The 17,369-nt window shown below is 42.1% G+C and overlaps 2 protein-coding genes across 2 annotated transcripts in view; both read right to left on the minus strand.

Moving 5' to 3' along the window:
* Window positions 1–279: 279 nt before the first annotated feature.
* Window positions 280–17,369, minus strand: part of DRAM1 (DNA damage regulated autophagy modulator 1) — an 88,176-nt gene continuing 71,086 nt past the window's right edge. Inside the window, exon 7 of the mRNA XM_081249742.1 lies at window positions 280–345. Within this exon, the coding sequence (XP_081105868.1) occupies window positions 295–345 (51 nt within the window). The 3' untranslated portion in view covers window positions 280–294. The remainder of the gene's footprint in view (window positions 346–17,369) is intronic.
* LOC308625377 (small ribosomal subunit protein eS28-like) lies at window positions 7,811–8,174 on the minus strand. Its single transcript, XM_081249492.1, has one exon. The coding sequence runs from the start codon at window positions 8,130–8,132 to the stop codon at window positions 7,923–7,925; it is 210 nt and encodes a 69-aa protein (XP_081105618.1). The 5' UTR covers window positions 8,133–8,174; the 3' UTR covers window positions 7,811–7,922.

Consider the following 17,369-nt stretch of genomic DNA (forward strand, 5'->3'; position numbering starts at 1 on the left):
TATTTCTGATCATGGAGATGAGAGAGCTCATACTTAAACGAGAATAATAAATGCAATTTTGGAATCTACTGGATACTCTTTTGAAAAGTAGGTAGTCATGATCAATCTCGGAAGGTTGCATTAAACTTAGCACTTGAATTAGGCAAGTTCAAACTGACAACTATAATAAGCAGTCTTCAACTTCCAGGAGCTTTACATAATAAAAGTTTATTGCTGACTCATGCAATAGTGTAATGCAAGTATTCTTGGTTAGCCAGTGATGCCCCAAATAGTATCTCAGGGACCCACGTTCTTTCATTTTTGTAGTGCCACCTCTTCTAGATCTTCAGAGTCTTCTCCATTAAACTGCAGGAGGAAAAGGGAGAGATTGGAAGGGTGGAATATTAAGCAGAAAGTTTTTGTAGACCAGGCTTAGATACATATCACTTCCCGCCCAATTTTATTGGCCAGAATTCAGTCATATGGTCACACCTAACTGCAGGGAAGGCTAGGAAAAGCAGTCTAGCTGAGTGCCCAGTAAGAAAAGGAACTGGGGTAAAGTGAACTCACAGCAGTCTCTGCCACAGCTCTACATGTGTACTTCCCATCCAGCATCATCATGTTAGCAGTGTTCCATGTAAAGGGCCAATAAATGGTTGCTCTTTTTATAACTAGTACATCTGATAAAATCTAATAACAATTATCCGAGAATATATGGAGCAAAGCCAAGTGTTAATTGTGGGCTATGATAAATAAGACATGATCTTGGCCCCTAAGAATTTTGTACTAAAATAGAACTCTCAACCAACTCTTTTTTTGGCTCTGCTACGTGGCTTGTGGGATCTTAATCCCTGGACCAGGAATTGAACCGGGGGCCCCGACAGTGAGAATGCTGAGTCCTAACCACTGGACCACCAGGGAATTCCCTTTTTTTCTTTTTTTTCCTTTTTTTTTTCAACCAACTCTAAAATGGAGAAGAATAAGGTAAGGATAGAGGTGAAAGTCTTTTGTAGCATACATCTTATTATATGTCTGTCTACCATAACTTTAAGCCACTCAAGACAGACCTGATAACACACCTTTGTGTTTATGGTCTTTATTCATTGCCTGGCATACAGCAGGTATTATAGAAGTGATTTTTTTTTAACACAAATTATTTATTTATTTATTTTTGGCTCCATTGGGTCTTCGTTGCTGCGCACGGGCTTTCTCTAGTTGCAGCGAGCAGGGGCTACTCTTCATTGCGGTGCACGGGCTTCTCATTGTGGTGTCTTCCCTTGTTGCAGAGTACGGGCTCTAGGCACACAGGCTTCAGTAGTAGTGGCTCACGGGCTGAATAGTTGTGGCTCATGGCCTCTAGAGCACGGGCTCAGTAGTTGTGGCCCACGGGCTTAGTTGCTCCACAGCATGTGGGACCTTCCTGGACCAGGGCTCGAAGCCATGTCCCATGCATTGACAGGCGGATTCTTAACTACTACACCACCAGGGAAGTCCTAGGGCAATAGTTCTTAACAGGGTTGTGTGTATGCATGGGAAGAGGGGGCTCCGTCTGATTTACCTATTATTGAGTAACAACTACCCCCAAACTTAATGGTTTAACACAATCATTTATTTTGCTGATGATTTTGTAGGTCAGGAATCTGGGAAGGACTAGGCTAGATAGTTTTCTTCCACATGGTTTTATCTGTAGTGGCTCGGCCTAGAGGATCCACTTTCAAGATGGTTCCTTATATATGCATAGTGCCTCAGTGTCCTACACATGGGGTCTTATACTTTGAGCTGCTCCATATAGCTTGGGTTTCTCCTGTCATGGTGGTCTCAGGATATCTAATCACATTTCTTACAAGAGGCAGGAGTTAAAGCTACCAGGTCAGTAAAGGGCCATGCCCAGAACTGGCAGTGTCACTTCTATTATACTTTACAGGACCTAACCACATTCAAGAGATTGAGAATTAGATTCTACCTCTTGATGGGGAAAATGGCACAGTCACACTGTGGAAGGGCATGTCGGATGGGAAATATTGGGGATCATCTTTGGAAAATACTAACTGCTACAGGAATGTCCACCCAAGTCACCTGAGGAGCTTTTTCAAATTATGGCCATTATGCTTCCAAGTTTTAAATAGGTTCCACAGGGAATTCTGATACCTATCCCCAGCTCAGACCCAGTAGTGTAGAACAGAAAGAAAAAGTGGCTCAGGACTGAAATGTAAAAAGAACAACTCTGAATAGGGAGTTCCTGCTGATAGACCAGAGATGAAATAAATGAGCTAGAGGCATGATGGGAGCCAAAGGAGGAGATGATTTCAAGGAGAGTGTGGTCAGAAGCACCAAATGCTGTAGAGACGGTGAGAATGAGGAGAAATAGGCAGAGGCTGACAAATATGGCTTTGAAATCTCTCCAAGCGTCTCTGAACTCTGTTTCAGTTGGGGTTGGAATCCAGAATCAGAAGCTTACAAACTGAGTCTGTAACCAGAATAGGTTCCATTTTGTCCCCCAGTAGTTTGGCTATCCTCATGAAACCCTATTTGTAGGGACTGAAATAGCAGTTATCTGACAGCAATACACAATCTGCAAATGAGAAAAATTGTGACAGACTTTACAGGTAGTTAAAGTGTGAACTTCAAGAAAATGGAGACATTTCCCTTCTGCTCCACCCTTTTGTCTTTGCAAGTAAGTTCTTTGGCAGTTAGTTTGGTGCTTTTCTTTGTTTGGGATATCAAGTCAGAATCAGTGTATCAGCTAGCTCTTGCTATATAACAAATCACCCCAAAGTCAGTGGCTTATAATCAGGGGTCTGCAAACTACAATCTGTGGGCCACATGCCTGTCTTTGTAAATATAGTTTTATTTAGACATAGCTGTGTCTGTTCATTTACATATTATCTGCCTTATGTGTTTATCTGTTTTTTGTACTACAGTAAACAGAGGAGAGGTACCACAGAGCATATGCCTCATGAACTTATAATATTCACTATCTAGCCCTTTAAAAAAAAAGGTTTGCTCAATTCTGCTTAAAAAATAAGTATGTATTATTGCTAATGAGTCAGCTGGGTAGTTTTTCTGGTCTCAGCTAGGCTCATTCATGATCAGCTGTGAGCTCTGATGCTTAGACTAGGTTCTGGTTGACTGGTTGTTGGCTAGTCTGACTTTAGCTGGAGTAACTGGGATCTTCCCCTGTGACTTTCCATTCTCTAATAGGCTAGTCTAGGCTTGTCCTTACGGTGATAATAAGATTCCAATAGAATAAGTGGAAACATGTAAGAACTCTTGAGACCAAGGTTCCAAAGTGGCACACCATCACTTCCACCACATCCTACCATTCCACTACATGTGATATTGACCAAAGCAAGTAACAAGGGCAGCCCAGATTCCAGAGGCGATGAGAGAACCTGCTAAGTTATAATTGCAGAGATGTCGATACAGGGAGGCATGACGTATCTGGGCCATCTTTGCAACCAATCTACCACATAGAGTATAGAAGGCACACCGGGCTGGACTTGAGAGAACTGAGGTCAGATCCTGACTTGGCTGTAAACTCACTCTGTGACCTTACACAAGTCACTCAGTCTCTCTGGGCCTTAGACTCCTTAGCTCTGAATTCTACATTCATATTAAAAAGTGCCATATCCTCTTCTTGTTTGCATTCAACAAATGTTTATTTTCTTGAAATATTTTTTAACGAGACTCGAAAATACTCTCTGTTTTCTAATGTGGTATTACTTGGGGCCAGCATAAGCGAAAAACATCTGCTTTTATTTCATTTCTTTGACAGGGATTCTAAATATTTGTAATTTACATGAAAAAAATTACAAAGGTCATACTGGGTTTCTTTCAAATATGAAGAGAAAAGGTTTTGCAAATGCAAGTGATAGAAGCCACCTTAGCAGGAAAATAATCTGAAGATGGTGTTTGCTCAGAATGACTCAAAATCCCCAAGTCCTTGCCTTTACCAGGAAGTCCTGATAGATAGGTAATATAAGAGAGATTTAGGTTAATAAACTCTCTGGAAAGTGCTATAAGAAGGGTTATGATGACTGGGTTTGCTTTATGCCTGTCAATCCCTTTCCAAATGAAACTAGCAAGAGTGGTGTAAGCCCAGATATTCCTGGATCAGCCATTGGGAAGATCCTCAAGCAGTATCCTTCCTACCCAGCTCCCAACAGGGCTCTCCAGGCATCTGCCTTCAGCAAGGCCAAGGCTAAAACAGAGTTTACACAGCTGGACCTGGGTTTCATGTAGATCTTCATTCTTTGTAATCTGGTTCTCAATGCTACTTTGGGATACTTCTGAAGATGGGGAGCCAATTTAGCTCCAGTCATCAAGCAGATTACTAATCAGCCCTCCCATTTCCAAATCCAGACCCTTTTACTTCAGCCTGGTCCCTTCCTCCATCTCCCTAGCTACTACTCGCTATCCATTCCCAGCTTCATGTCTTGTTCATATTTTCCCTTCCTCCTCTTTCTCCTTCTGTTCCTCTTATTCAGATCCTAATCAGAGGATTTCCCTGGTGGCACAGTGGTTAAGAATCCACCTGCCAATGCAGGGCACTTGGGTTCGATCCCTGGTCTGGGAAGATCCCACATGCCGTGGAGCAACTAAGCCCGTGTGCCACAACTACTGAACCTGTGCTCTACAGCCCGCCTGCCACAACTACTGAAGCCCGTGTGCCACAACTACTGTGCGTGCGCTCTAGAGCCTGTGAGCTACAACTACTGAGCCTGTGCTCTAGAGCCCGTGCTCCACAACAAGAGAAGCCACCTCAATGAGAAGCCCGTGCACCACAACGAAGAGTAGCCCCTGCTCACCACAACTAGAAAAAGGCCGCGTGCAGCAACGAAGACCCAACGCAGCCAAAAAAAGTCCTAATCAGAGTTCAGAGCCAGGCCAAATTCTGCTTCTCCCTGGAGCTCCCCTGCCAACTTGAGGCCTCTGTGATCTCTCCCACAAAGGCATGAGTTACCCAACAGGCAGGCTGAGTATGTGCACAGAGCAGTTGTAAGTCAGGGTTCTCACCCTCCGCCTTAACACACACACACACACACACACGCAGAAAACCTCAGATTCAGTGGATGTATCCAGAATTTTGAAATGGAAAATCTAGAAAGAATTTATTTTAGCATATGCAACCTTTGTGACATTTCAAGAAATAACATTTATTCTGCATTACGTGGGGAAGAGGGGCACAAAAAGGGGTACTTTTTTCAGTTTAGGGTCTTTAGAGTTCTTAATTTTGTACTGATCTCTCCTCTGAGATTATATTGCGCTTACTGTGTTTTCCACAGACTTTGGTGTTTAATCATATGTGTATGACCTAGTGGTTGAGTACGTGGAATCTTAACTCTATCACCCACTAGCTCTGTGCCTTTGGGCAAACTGTTTATGGCAGATAGTCTCCAATCATGGCTGTCATCAACCTCTTCCCTCCCTGCCACTCCTCCATTGAGAGGTGAAACTTGTTTCCCCTTCTCTTAAATCTTGCTGGGCCTGTAACTGCTTTGACCAACAGATCATAGCAGAAGTAACATTCTGAGACTTCTGAGGCCAGGCCTTAAGCAAACTGGAAGGTTCATTTTTTTCCTCTTGCAGTGCTCCTTCTTGGAGTCCAGCTGCCATCCCGGGAGAAGCAATGGAGGAGCATGGATGTACTCTGGTGGGCAGTCCCAGCTCTGCTCCCAGCTGACATCCAGCACCAATTGCCAGCCCTGTGAGCAAACCATTTGGATGGTCTAGCCTAGTCGAGCCTCCAGATAAATGCATATGGAAATAGGCAGACAACATCACATGGAGCAGAAGAACTGCCCAGCTGAGCCCAATCAACTCAGAATCATGAGATATAATAAAATAGTTGTTGCCTCAAGCCACTAAGTTTTGGGGTGGTTTGTTATATAACAATAGATCATTGAAATAGTATCTAACCCAAACCTAGATTTGGTTTCTTCCCCTATAAAATGGAGTCAATAATAGTACCCATTTCATAGGATTGGTTTAAGGATCAAACAAGATGAAATGTATGGTAAAGTGCTTAGTGATGTTATGCTATCTATTTATGTATGTTCTAATTACTACATTATTTTATTTATTTACTTATTTATTTGCTGCACCACGTGGCTTGCAGGATCTTAGTTCCCTGACCAAGGATGAGTCCTAACCACTGGAATGCCAGGGAATTCCCTATTTTTAAACATGCAAGGAGAGGCTCTGTCACTGGTTAAAAGATTTCAAGAATCAGAGTGCAGGAAGTAGTGGGGCAGGAGAGAAAAAGAAGATATAGAAAATAAATGGTACTAATATTTATTGGTAACCTACTATGTGCCAGGCCCCACACTAGGTTTTTACATATATGATCGCACTGGCTCGTCACAGAAACCTTGTTAGGCACATGTTTTTACCCTTTATACCGTTCAGTGGAGGTTCAGAGAGGTTAAGTAATTTACCCAAGGTCCCACAGCTGGGAGTGACCAGAGAGGAGTACAAGTGGGCTTCAAAGTGTACTGTCTGACTGGAAAGCCCATTCTTTTTTTTTTTTAACCCTCCTACAGATCTTGGACAGAGGGGCTTCCTGAGATCTTTCAAAATATAATTATTATTTTCTTTTTTTTTTTGCGGTATGCAGGCTATAATTATTATTTTCAATGAGAAATTAAACATTCAGTTAGATTCTATTCAATCCAACCAATATTCTGCTTCTGGTAGGAATATTGATGAAAATTTAAAAACAACCCCCAAAGTCCTGTACTTCCGGTAATAAATTATTACAAACCTACCATCAAGAAATCTAGATAAATCTTTCATGATACTAGTTATTTTTGCCTTATGTCATATCTCTGAGAAACAACTTCCAGGCATGTAAAATTATACTTTCTTTTATTTTTCTTTCTTTAACCCTCTAGGAAGGGCTGCCCCATTATGCCTTTATACATTAATGCTTAATATTTTTTAACATCTTTATTGGAGTATAATTGCTTTACAATGTTGTGTTAGTTTCTGCTGTATAACAAAGTGAATCAGCTATATGTATACATATATCCCCATATCGCCTCCCTCTTGCGTCTCTCTCATACCCTCCCTATCCCACCCCTCTAGGTGGTCACAAAACAGACCTGATCTCCCTGAGCTATGCAGCTGCTTCCTACTACCTATCTGTTTTACATTTGGTAGTGTATATGTGTCAGTGCTACTCTCTCACTTTGTCCCAGCTTACCCTTCCCCCTCCCCATGTCCTCTAATCCAGTCTCTACATCTGCGTCTTTATTCCTGTCCTGCCCCTAAGTTCATTAGAACCATTTTTTTTTTAGATTCCATATATGTGTGTTAGCATACAGTATTTCTTTTCTCTTTCTGACTTACTTCACTCTGTATGACAGCCTCTATGTCCATCCACCTCACTACAAATAACTCAATTTGGTTTCTTTTTATGGCTGAGTAATATTCCATTATGTATATGTGCCACATCTTCTTTATCCATTCATCTGTCGATGGACACTTAGGTTGTTTCCATGTCCTGGCTATTGTAAATAGTGCTGCAATGAACATTGTGGTACATGACTCTTTTTGAATTATGGTTTCCTCAGGGTATATGCCCAGTAGTAGGATTGCTGGCTCATGTGGTAGTTCTATTTTTAGTTTGTTTGTTTGTTTGTTTTGTATTTTTTGCGGTACGCGGGCCTCTCACTGTTGTGGCCTCTCCCGTTGCGGAGCACAGGCTCCGGACACACAGGCTCAGCGACCATGGCTCACGGGCCTAGCTGCTCCGTGGCACAAACCCATGTCCCCTGCATCGGCAGGCGGACTCTCAACCACTGCGCCACCAAGGAAGCCCTATTTTTAGTTTTTTTTTAGTTTTTTTTTTTTTTTTACACAGAATATAAACGCTTTATTAACAGCAGGTCATCCTCGTGGGCCAGGTAGTCGACCCAGACACCCAGGACCCAGTCCCAAGTTCAGCGCAGCCTCCGAGCCTCTCGCTCTGACTCCAATAGGGTGAGCACGTCGCCCTCGCTCACGGGGCCTTTCACGTTTCGGATGATGGAGCGGCTCGTGTCGTCCATGAATTCTACGCGCACCTGCGTGCACTGTCCCTGCGAACCGGTCCTGCCCAGCACCTTGGTGACCCTGGCAAGCTTGATGGGCTGCACACGGCTCGTATCCATGATGGCGGCACGGCGGCTGTCGGGCGGAGACTATTTTTAGTTTTTTAAGGAACCTCCATACTGTTCTCCATAGTGGCTGTATCAATTTACATTCCCACCAACAGTGCAAGAGGGTTCGCTTTTCTCCACACCCTCTCCAGCATTTATTGTTTGTAGATTTTTTGATGATGGCCATTCTGACTGGTGTGAGGTGATACCTCATTGTAGTTTTGATTTGCATTTCTCTAATGATTAGTGATATTGAGCATTCTTTCATGTGTTTGTTGGCAATCTGTATATCTTCTTTGGAGAAATGTCTATTTAGGTCTTCTGCCCATTTTTAGATTGGGTTGTTTGTTTTTTTGATATTGAGCTTCATAAGCTGCTTGTATATTTTGGAGATTAATCCTTTGTCAGTTGCTTCGTTTACAAATATTTTCTCCCATTCTGAGGGTTGTCTTTTCGTCTTGTTTATGGTTTCCTTTGCTGTGCAAAAGCTTTTAAGTTTCATTAGGTCCCATTTGTTTATTTTTGTTTTTATTTCCATTTTTCTAGGAGGTGGGTCAAAAAGGATCTGGCTGTGATTTATGTCATAGAGTGTTCTGCCTATGTTTTCCTCTAAGAGTTTTGTAGTGTCTGGCCTTACGTTTAGGTCTTTAATCCATTTTGAGTTTATTTTTGTGTGTGGTGTTAGGGACTGTTCTAATTTCATTCTTTTACATGTAGCTGTCCAGTTTTCCCAGCACCACTTATTGAAGAGGCTGTCTTTTCTCCATTGTATATTCTTGCCTCCTTTATCAAAGATAAGGTGACCATATGTGTGTGTGTTTATCTATGGGATTTCTATCCTGTTCAATTGATATATATTTCTATTTTTTGCCAGTACCATACTATCTTGATTACTGTAGCTTTGTAGTATAATCTGAAGTCAGGGAGCCTGATTCCTCCAGCTCTGTTTTTCTTTCTCAAGATTGCTTTGGCTATTCGGGGTCTTTTGTATTTCCATACCAACTGTGAAATTTATTGTTCTAGTTCTGTGAAAAATGCCATTGGTAGTTTGATAGGGATTGCACTGAATCTGTAGCTTGCTTTGGGTAGTAAAGTCATTTTCACAGTGTTGATTCTTCCAGTCCAATAACATGGTATATCTCTCCATCTGTTGGTATCATCTTTAATTTCTTTCATCAGTGTCTTATACTTTTCTGTATACAGGTCTTTTCTCTCCTTAGGTAGGTTTATTCCTAGGTATTATATTCTTTTTGTTGCACTGGTAAATGGGAGTGTTTCCTTAATTTCTCTTTCAGATTTTTCATCATTAGTGTATAGGAATGCAGTAGATTTCTGTGCATTAATTTTGTATCCTGCTACTTTACTGAATTCATTGATTAGCTCTAGTAGTTTTCTGGTAGCATCTTTAGGATTCTCTATGTATAGTATCATGTCATCTGCAGACAGTGACAGTTTTACTTCTTCTTTTCCGATTTGGATTCCTTTTATTTTTTTTTGTTCTCTGGTTGCTGTGGCTAAAACTTCCAAAACTATGTTGAGTAATAGTGGTGAGAGTGGGCAAACTTATCTTGTTCCTGATCTTAGAGGAAATGGTTTCAGTTTTTCACCATTGAGAATGATGTTGGCTGTGGGTTTGTCATATATGGCCTTTATTATGTTGAGGTAGGTTCCCTCTATGCCTACTTTCTAGAGAGTTTTTATCATAAATGGGTGTTGAATTTTGTTGAAAGGTTTTTCTGCATCTACTGAGATGATCATATGGTTTTTATCCTTCAGTTTGTTAATATGGTGTATCACATTGATTGATTTACGTATATTGAAGAATCCTTGCATTCCTGTGATAAACCCTACTTGATCATGGTGTATGATCCTTTTAATGTGCTGCTGGATTCTGTTTTCTAGTATTTTGTTGAGGATTTTTGCATGTATGTTCATCAGTGATATTGGGCTGTAGTTTTCTTTTTTTTGTGACATCTTTGTCTGGTTTTGGTATCAGGGTGATGGTGGCTATTGCTCCCTCTGCTATATTTTGGAAGATTTTGAGAAGGATAAGTGTTAGCTCTTTTCTAAATGTTTGATAGAATTCGCCTGTGAATCCATCTAGTGCTGGACTTTTTTTGGTAGAAGATTTTTAATCACAGTTTCAATTTCAGTGCTTATGATTGGTCTGTTTATATTTTCTATTTCTTCCTGGTTCAGTCTCAGAACGTTGTGCTTTTCTAAGAATTTGTCCATTTCTTCCCGGTTGTCCATTTTATTGGCATATAGTTGCTTGTAGTAATCTCTCATGATCCTTTGTATTTCTGCAGTGTCACTTGTTACTTCTCCTTTATCATTTTTAATTCTATTGGTTTGAGTCTTCTTTTCTTCTTGATGAGTCTGGCTAATGGTTTGTCAATTTTGTTTATCTTCTCAAAGAACCAGCTTTTAGTTTTATTGATCTTTGCTATTATTTCCTTTATTTCTTTTTCATTTATTTCTGATCTGATCTTTATCATTTCTTTCCCTCTGCTAACTTTGGGGGGTTTTTTGTTCTTCTTTCTCTAATTGCTTTTGGTGTAAGTTTAGGTTGTTTATTTGAGATGTTTCTTGTTTCTTGAGGTGGGATTGTATTGCTATAAACTTCCCTCTTAAACTGCTTTTGCTGCATCCCATAGGTTTTGGGTCATCGTGTTTTCATTGTCATTTGTTTCTAGGTATTTTTTTGGTTTCCTCATTGATTTCTTCAGTAATCTCTTGGTTTATTGTTTAGCCTCCATGTGTTCGTATTTTTTACAGTTTTTTTTCCTGTAATTGATATCTAGTCTCATAGCATTGTAGTCAGAAAAGGTACTTGATATGATTTCATTTTTCTTAAATTTACCAAGGCTTGGTTTGTGACCCAAGATATGATCTATGCCGGAGAAAGTTCCATGAGCACTTGAGAAGAAAGTGTATTCTGTTGTTTTTGGATGGAATGTCCTATAAATATCAATTAAGTCCATCTTGCTTAATGTATCATTTAAAGCTTGTGTTTCCTTATTTATTTTCATTTTGGATGATCTGTCCATTGGTGAAAGTGGCATGTTAAAGTCCCCTACTATGATTGTGTTACTGTTGATTTCCCCTTTTATGACTGTTAGCATTCACCTTATGTATTGAGGTGCTCCTATGTTGGGTGCATAAATATTTACCATTGTTATATCTTCTTCTTTGATTGATCCCTTGATCATTATGTAGTGTCCTTCTTTGTGTCTTGTTATAGTCTTTATTTTAAAGTCTATTTTGTCTGATATGAGAATTGCTGCTCCAGCTTTCTTCTGACTTCCATTTGCATGGAATATCTTTCTCCATCCCCTCACTTTCAGTCTGTATGTGTCCCTAGGTCTGAAGTGGGTCTCTTGTGTACAACATATATACGGGTCTTGTTTTTGTATCTATTTAGCCAGTCTGTGTCTTTTGGTTGGAGCATTTAATCCATTTACATTTAAGGTAATTATCAATATGTATGTTCCTATTACCATTTTCTTGTTTTGGGTTTATTTTTGTAGGTCTTTTCCTTCTACTGTTTCCTGCCTAGAGAAGTTCCTTTAGTATTTATTGTAAAGCTGGTTTGGTGGGGCTGAATTCTCTTAACTTTTGGTTGTCTGTAAAGGTTTTAATTTCTCCATTGAATCTGAATGAGATCCTGCAGCTCAGAGTAATCTTTGTTGTAGGTTTTTCCCTTTCATCACTTTAAATATGTCATGCCACTCCCTTCTGGCTTGTAGAGTTTCTGCTGAAAGACCAGCTGTTAACCTTATAGGGTTTTCCTTGTATGTTATTTGTTGCTTTTCCCTGCTGCTTTTAATATTTTTTCTTTGTATTTGATTTTTGATAGTTTGATTAATATGTGTCTTGGTGTGTTTCTCCTTGGATTTATCCTGTATGGGACTCTCTGTGCTTCCTGGACTTGATTGACTATTTCCTTTCCCATGTTAGGGAAGTTTTCAACTATAATCTCTTCAAATGTTTCCTCAAACCCTTTCTTTTTCTCTTCTTCTCTGGGACCCGTATAATTCGAATGTTGCTGCATTTAATGTTGTCTCAGAAGCCTCTGAGACTGTCCTCAATTCTTTTCATTCTTTTCTCTTTATTCTCCTCTGTGGTAGTTATTTCCACTATTTTATCTTCCAGGTCACTTACCCATTCTTCTTCCTCAGTTATTCTGCTATTGATTCCTTCTAGAGAATTTTTAATTTCATTTATTGTGTTGTTCATCATTGTTTGTTTGCTCTTAATTCTTCTAAGTCCTTGTTAAACGTTTCTTGTATTTTCTCCATTCTATTTCCAAGATTTTGGATCATCTTTACTATCATCACTCTGAATTCTTTTTCAGGTAGGCTGCCTATTTCCTCTTCACTTGTTTGGTCTGGTGGGTTTTTACCTTGCTGCTTCATCTGCTGTGTTTTTCTCTGTCTTCTCATTTTTTTAACTTACTTCGTTTGGGGTCTCCTTTTTGCAGGCTGCAGGTTCGTAGTTCCCATTGTTTTTGGTGTCTTCCCCCAGTGGATGAGGTTGGTTCAGTGGCTTATGTAGGCTTCGTGGTGGAGGGGACTGGTGCCTGTATTCTGGTGGGTGGGGCTGGATCTTGTCTTTCTGGTGGGCAGGGCTACATCCGGTGGTGTGTTTGGGGGTGTCTGTGAACTTAGTATGATTTTAGGCAGCCTCTCTGCTAATGGGTGGGGTTGTGTTCCTGTCTTGTTAGTTGTTTGGCATGGGGCGTCCAGCACTGGAGCTTGCTGGCTGTTGGGTGGAGCTGGGTCTTTGCGTTGAGACGGGGATCTCTGGGAGAGCTCTTGCTGATTGATATTATGTGGGTCTGGGAGGTCTCTGGTGGTCCAATGTCATGAACTCGGCTCTCCCACCTCAGAGGCTCAGGCCTGACACCCGGCTGGAGCACCAAGACCTGTCAGCCACACGGATGTGTTACAGGGTCTTTCTCCTCCTAGGGACTCAGCCAGGATTTCAGGCAATGGGTTCTGAGTCCAAAAATTGCCTCTATTTGGGAACTTGCCAAACACGACACAGGAGAGGCTTCAGTATTTTCTTGGAGTTGGATTTGCTCTCTTGTACTTCTCCCATTGCCACAAAAAATCTTTCCCTGAGTAGCTGCTGCTCTTTTCGCTGCTTAATTTTTAAATGAGAAGTTAACTTGTCTTTTCTCACAGAGACAATTTACTTGGTGAGGTCAGTAAAATGCTGATAAGAAAACCTATATGAGGCCCCTCAGGCCAGGCCTCTGAGATCCTGGCTGAAAGCTCACCACAGATCTGTGTCCAATAATAAAATCCTCCTCGAATCTGGGAGCACTCAGCTCATTCCTGCCTTTTCAATCTTTTAAGTGCCTCCTTCCCATGCTCCTTCTTTTCCTTCCCCCAGTCTCTCACAAAATCTTGTTCCAAAATGTCAGTCAACCATCAGCTAATGGGATCAGAAGTTGCCTCACAGTCAGAAAATCTCCTGGTCCCCGGCCCAAGTGCCCCCCATTACATCCAGTGTCCCCAGATGACCTCCCAGTCCCCATGACGTAAGGAAACATTTCAGAGCAGCTTTACAAAATGAGAAACTCATTCGTTATTTTTTTCAAGGGACCAAGAAAAGAAACTGTTATGAACAAGGAAATTGCTGGTGGGTCACTGGCCAGGACACTGAAATGTGAACATCGAACAATTAATTTAAGGATAATATAAACAGGTTTCATTATACAGAGTTTAAGAATATGATTGGAATAGTCTGTTGTTTTGAATTCTAGAATGTTCCTCTCCCTACTGCACCCCTGCCCCCACCCCGGGCCTTCTTACTATGAGTTGGCATTCTCCCTCCCCCTGGTTGTTTTCTCCATCTCCATCCACTGTTATAGCACAGATGAACTCACTCTGTGTTTGGCTTCATGTGGTTGCCTTGCCTACATTTATTCTGGTTTCCTATTGTGTTGCCGACGCACATTTTTAAGAGTTCCATTATGTGGAATGGTTTTTTTTCCTACTCTCTTCAGAAAAATTGACTTTTCAAAGGAATATTAAAAAAAATTTTTTGTTTAAAGAAATAAGGTTATTTCTAGTTCTTTGTCCTCTTTCACAATTACAGCCATGTACTCCATAAGGAATCCATTAATGTGTAAGATGCTTTGAAGCGGCTGGCTGTGTGTATGTGTGTGTGTGTGTGTGTGTGTCCACGCGCGCACACACGCGTGCACTGTTTTTTTTTCTTTTTCTCTCAGAATCTTGCCACTGCCAACCACTGATTTAGGAATGTTTAGGGGTACATGCCAACTCAATAATCAAAATCATTTTGGTACTGGGAACCCAACCACAGTCTCTGTAGACCAGTGGAATTTATTGCTTGCTCCAGTTTATTAAGTAATAGTACCAACAACATTTTGAATAAAGAAGAGTCTGATAAGATATGATAGAATGTCAGCATAATTTATTTTGACCATAAAACAATGCTTGTTTTGAATCTGAAATGCTAAAAGCATGAATAGCCTGATGGTCCACGGCTTCCTTCCCTTGACCTGATACAAGAATATGATTCCTAGCTCACTTTAGGAAAGAGTCTCAGGACAGACTGCTGGTTTTCTGCTACATCCATATCCCTGTTTTCATTCCACTAATACATATCTAGTACTGACTGTGGGCCAAGCACTGGCCTAGGCATTGGGACCACAGTGATGAACAGGATAAACGCAACTCCTGCCACATGGCACTTTCTGAAGGAAGATATCTTGGCTGCATAGATTACTGTCTGTTGAGACATTTGAGGCACATGCAAAACAGACTAATGGTGAAGCTTATGGTGTGTGTTCGGATCCAGGCTATACCACCCCAAGCTGTTTTATTTTGAACAATTTATGTGGCCTTACTAAGCTTCAGAGTCCTAAATTGCAGTGGTACTTACCTCACAGAGTTATTTTGAGGGTTAAGTGAAAAAGTCCTTGTACAGCTTTTACCATAGTGCCTGGTTAAGAGCCAAGAGTAGTGGTGGTGGTAGTATAAGTTTATTTATTTTATGTTATTTTTCTATTTTTGGCTGTGTTGGGTCTTCGCTGCTCCACGCAGGCTTTCTCTACTTGCGGTGAGTGAGGGCTACTCTTCGTTGTGGTGCATGGGCTTCTCATTGCAGTGGCTTCTCTTGTCACGGCGCATGGGCTCTAGGCACGCAGGCTTCAGTAGTTGTGGCACACGGGCTCGGTAGCTGCGGCACGTGGGCTCTAGAGCGCAGGCTCAGTAGTTGTGGCGCATGGGCTTAGTTGCTCCACAGCATGTGGGATCTTCCCAGACCAGGGCTCCAACCTGTGTCCCCTGCATTGGCAGATGGATTCTTAACCACTGTGCCACCAGGGAAGTCCCAGTGGTGGTAGTAGTAGCCGTAAGTGGACCATATTGTCCCTCAGCAGAGAAGGTCGTGGCAAGTCCATGGGTCCAACCATCACGGGGTGGGGGGGTTTACAGATCCATCCCACCCTAGGAGTCTCTTAAGTTTAAGGGAGAAAAAAAGAGGCTTGCCCAATGCTCAGAACCACATCCTCTTCCATCTCAAGCTGCAGTGCCTCCTGCTGCTCATGGAAGAAAATGCAGCTCCTTCCTCCACAGGAGTGTGTTTGCCAGCCTACTGTGGCAAGAATCCCTCACACTGAACCCTGCCATCTGTGACCCCAAAAGATGCAACCCCTCCCGTCACCCCTGAGGCCTGCCAGCAGTCACTGCAGCTGTGGGAGCCTGCCATTCTGTGGTGTGGGCTCTTCCCACGCACTGTCCCCCCTCAGAGCCCCTTCCTGCTCCATGTTGAGCCCAGAGTAGCAGGTCCGGAACTTCTGGGGATGCTGGGGCCTCAGGGCTCATAAGAAACCCATCTTTCTGATGGATCCTGGTGGGTTTTCCCCCTTCATTTATCTCCAAAGGAGCACTGAACAGTTTCCATATGGCTGCCACGTGCCCCGATGTTTTGGTCGAGACAACGTTATTGCCATACCTCACTAGACCTCTCCCAGAATGGTCACAAGGTTCTCCTGGGCATAGCAGGGGCTGCTCTGCCCAAGCTATGCTGCAGAGCAGAAAACTGTGCCGCCTAGTTGCTCTGCACCTATGCCTCTCCAGAAGCTTTGTCTTCTACCCAGCAAGAAAAAGACGTTCATTTGTTTTTCATTCTAGGAATCTAGGTGCAAAAATAACCCACTGTAGCTAATTGGCCCACTCCCTTCCCTGTGAAGTGGGCAGGCACAGAAAATCCCCGACCCTGCCCAGCTCATCATCTACCCCTAAGGGGCCTTGCCATAGCTAGCGTGTGGGAGGAGAGCAAATTTAAATGAAATCAACATGAGTTTCCTCCTAACAATAATAGTTCTATTCATTCAACGCTTACTGAGTGCTCAGTTACCTACTTGGTGCCAGAGGAGAGACAACCCCAGGCTCCCTTGCGGTAGTTTGGCAAGAGGCTGGCTGAGAGGGTCTGTGTTCACTTGAGGGAAGAACAGCCTTATGCCAGGGGCTGAGCTCTGCCTTTGAACAAGACTGCTTCGTCAACCAGGAAATGCCCAATATTACATACTACACCAGATCTTCTCTGCCATGCTTTTCCTATAAATCCGTTGAGTGGTACAGAGTGGGCTCCTTCTCCTGAAGCCCTTTCCAGTGTGCACTCAGCTTTGGTCAATCAAGCACACTTCTCTCTGTCGGATGGTGGCAGCCCAGGGTACCAATGCATTCTCCTGCCTCTCTTCATGGAGGCTTTCTCAGGAAACCATGCTTTGCTTCTTGCTGTGTGTCACCAGTAAAATGTGTGTCTGTGCCACTTTGTCATGACAGCATGCAGGAGCTCACAGCATTGTGAAAAAGAAATCAAAGGCAATAACAGATGCAATTACACTTATAGACACATAAGGCAAGAGGGGACTCTGACAGGCCGTAATTGCACCCCCACTCCAGGCAGCAGGTTACAGTCTTAGTGAAAATGTATGCTTCTGCCAGATTAACAAAGTCCTGGAGGGCTGCGTGTAGAGGGGGACCCTTATTTTCACTCTCCAGGGAAAAAAGAGTGTATCTGACAAGAACTTCCCCTAGGAACAAACCCCAAAGGAGGAGGTTTGTGGAGAATGAACTAATTTTTGTGAAGAATGAACCACACACTCTTTACTTACATTGACTCATTTAAGAAAATTAACCCAAAAATTAAGTTTTTGCTACACACACAAGGAATGTTTCAACATAAGCAAGTGGGTAGAAACATAGC

This window comes from Mesoplodon bidens, assembly GCF_964165515.1.
Source record: "Mesoplodon bidens genome assembly, chromosome: 11".
Classification (NCBI taxonomy): Eukaryota; Metazoa; Chordata; class Mammalia; order Artiodactyla; family Ziphiidae; genus Mesoplodon; species Mesoplodon bidens.

Bases quoted from the DNA above. Each gene is read 5' to 3' on its own strand.
- LOC308625377 (XM_081249492.1), bottom strand. From the start codon at position 8,132: ATGGATACGAGCCGTGTGCAGCCCATCAAGCTTGCCAGGGTCACCAAG.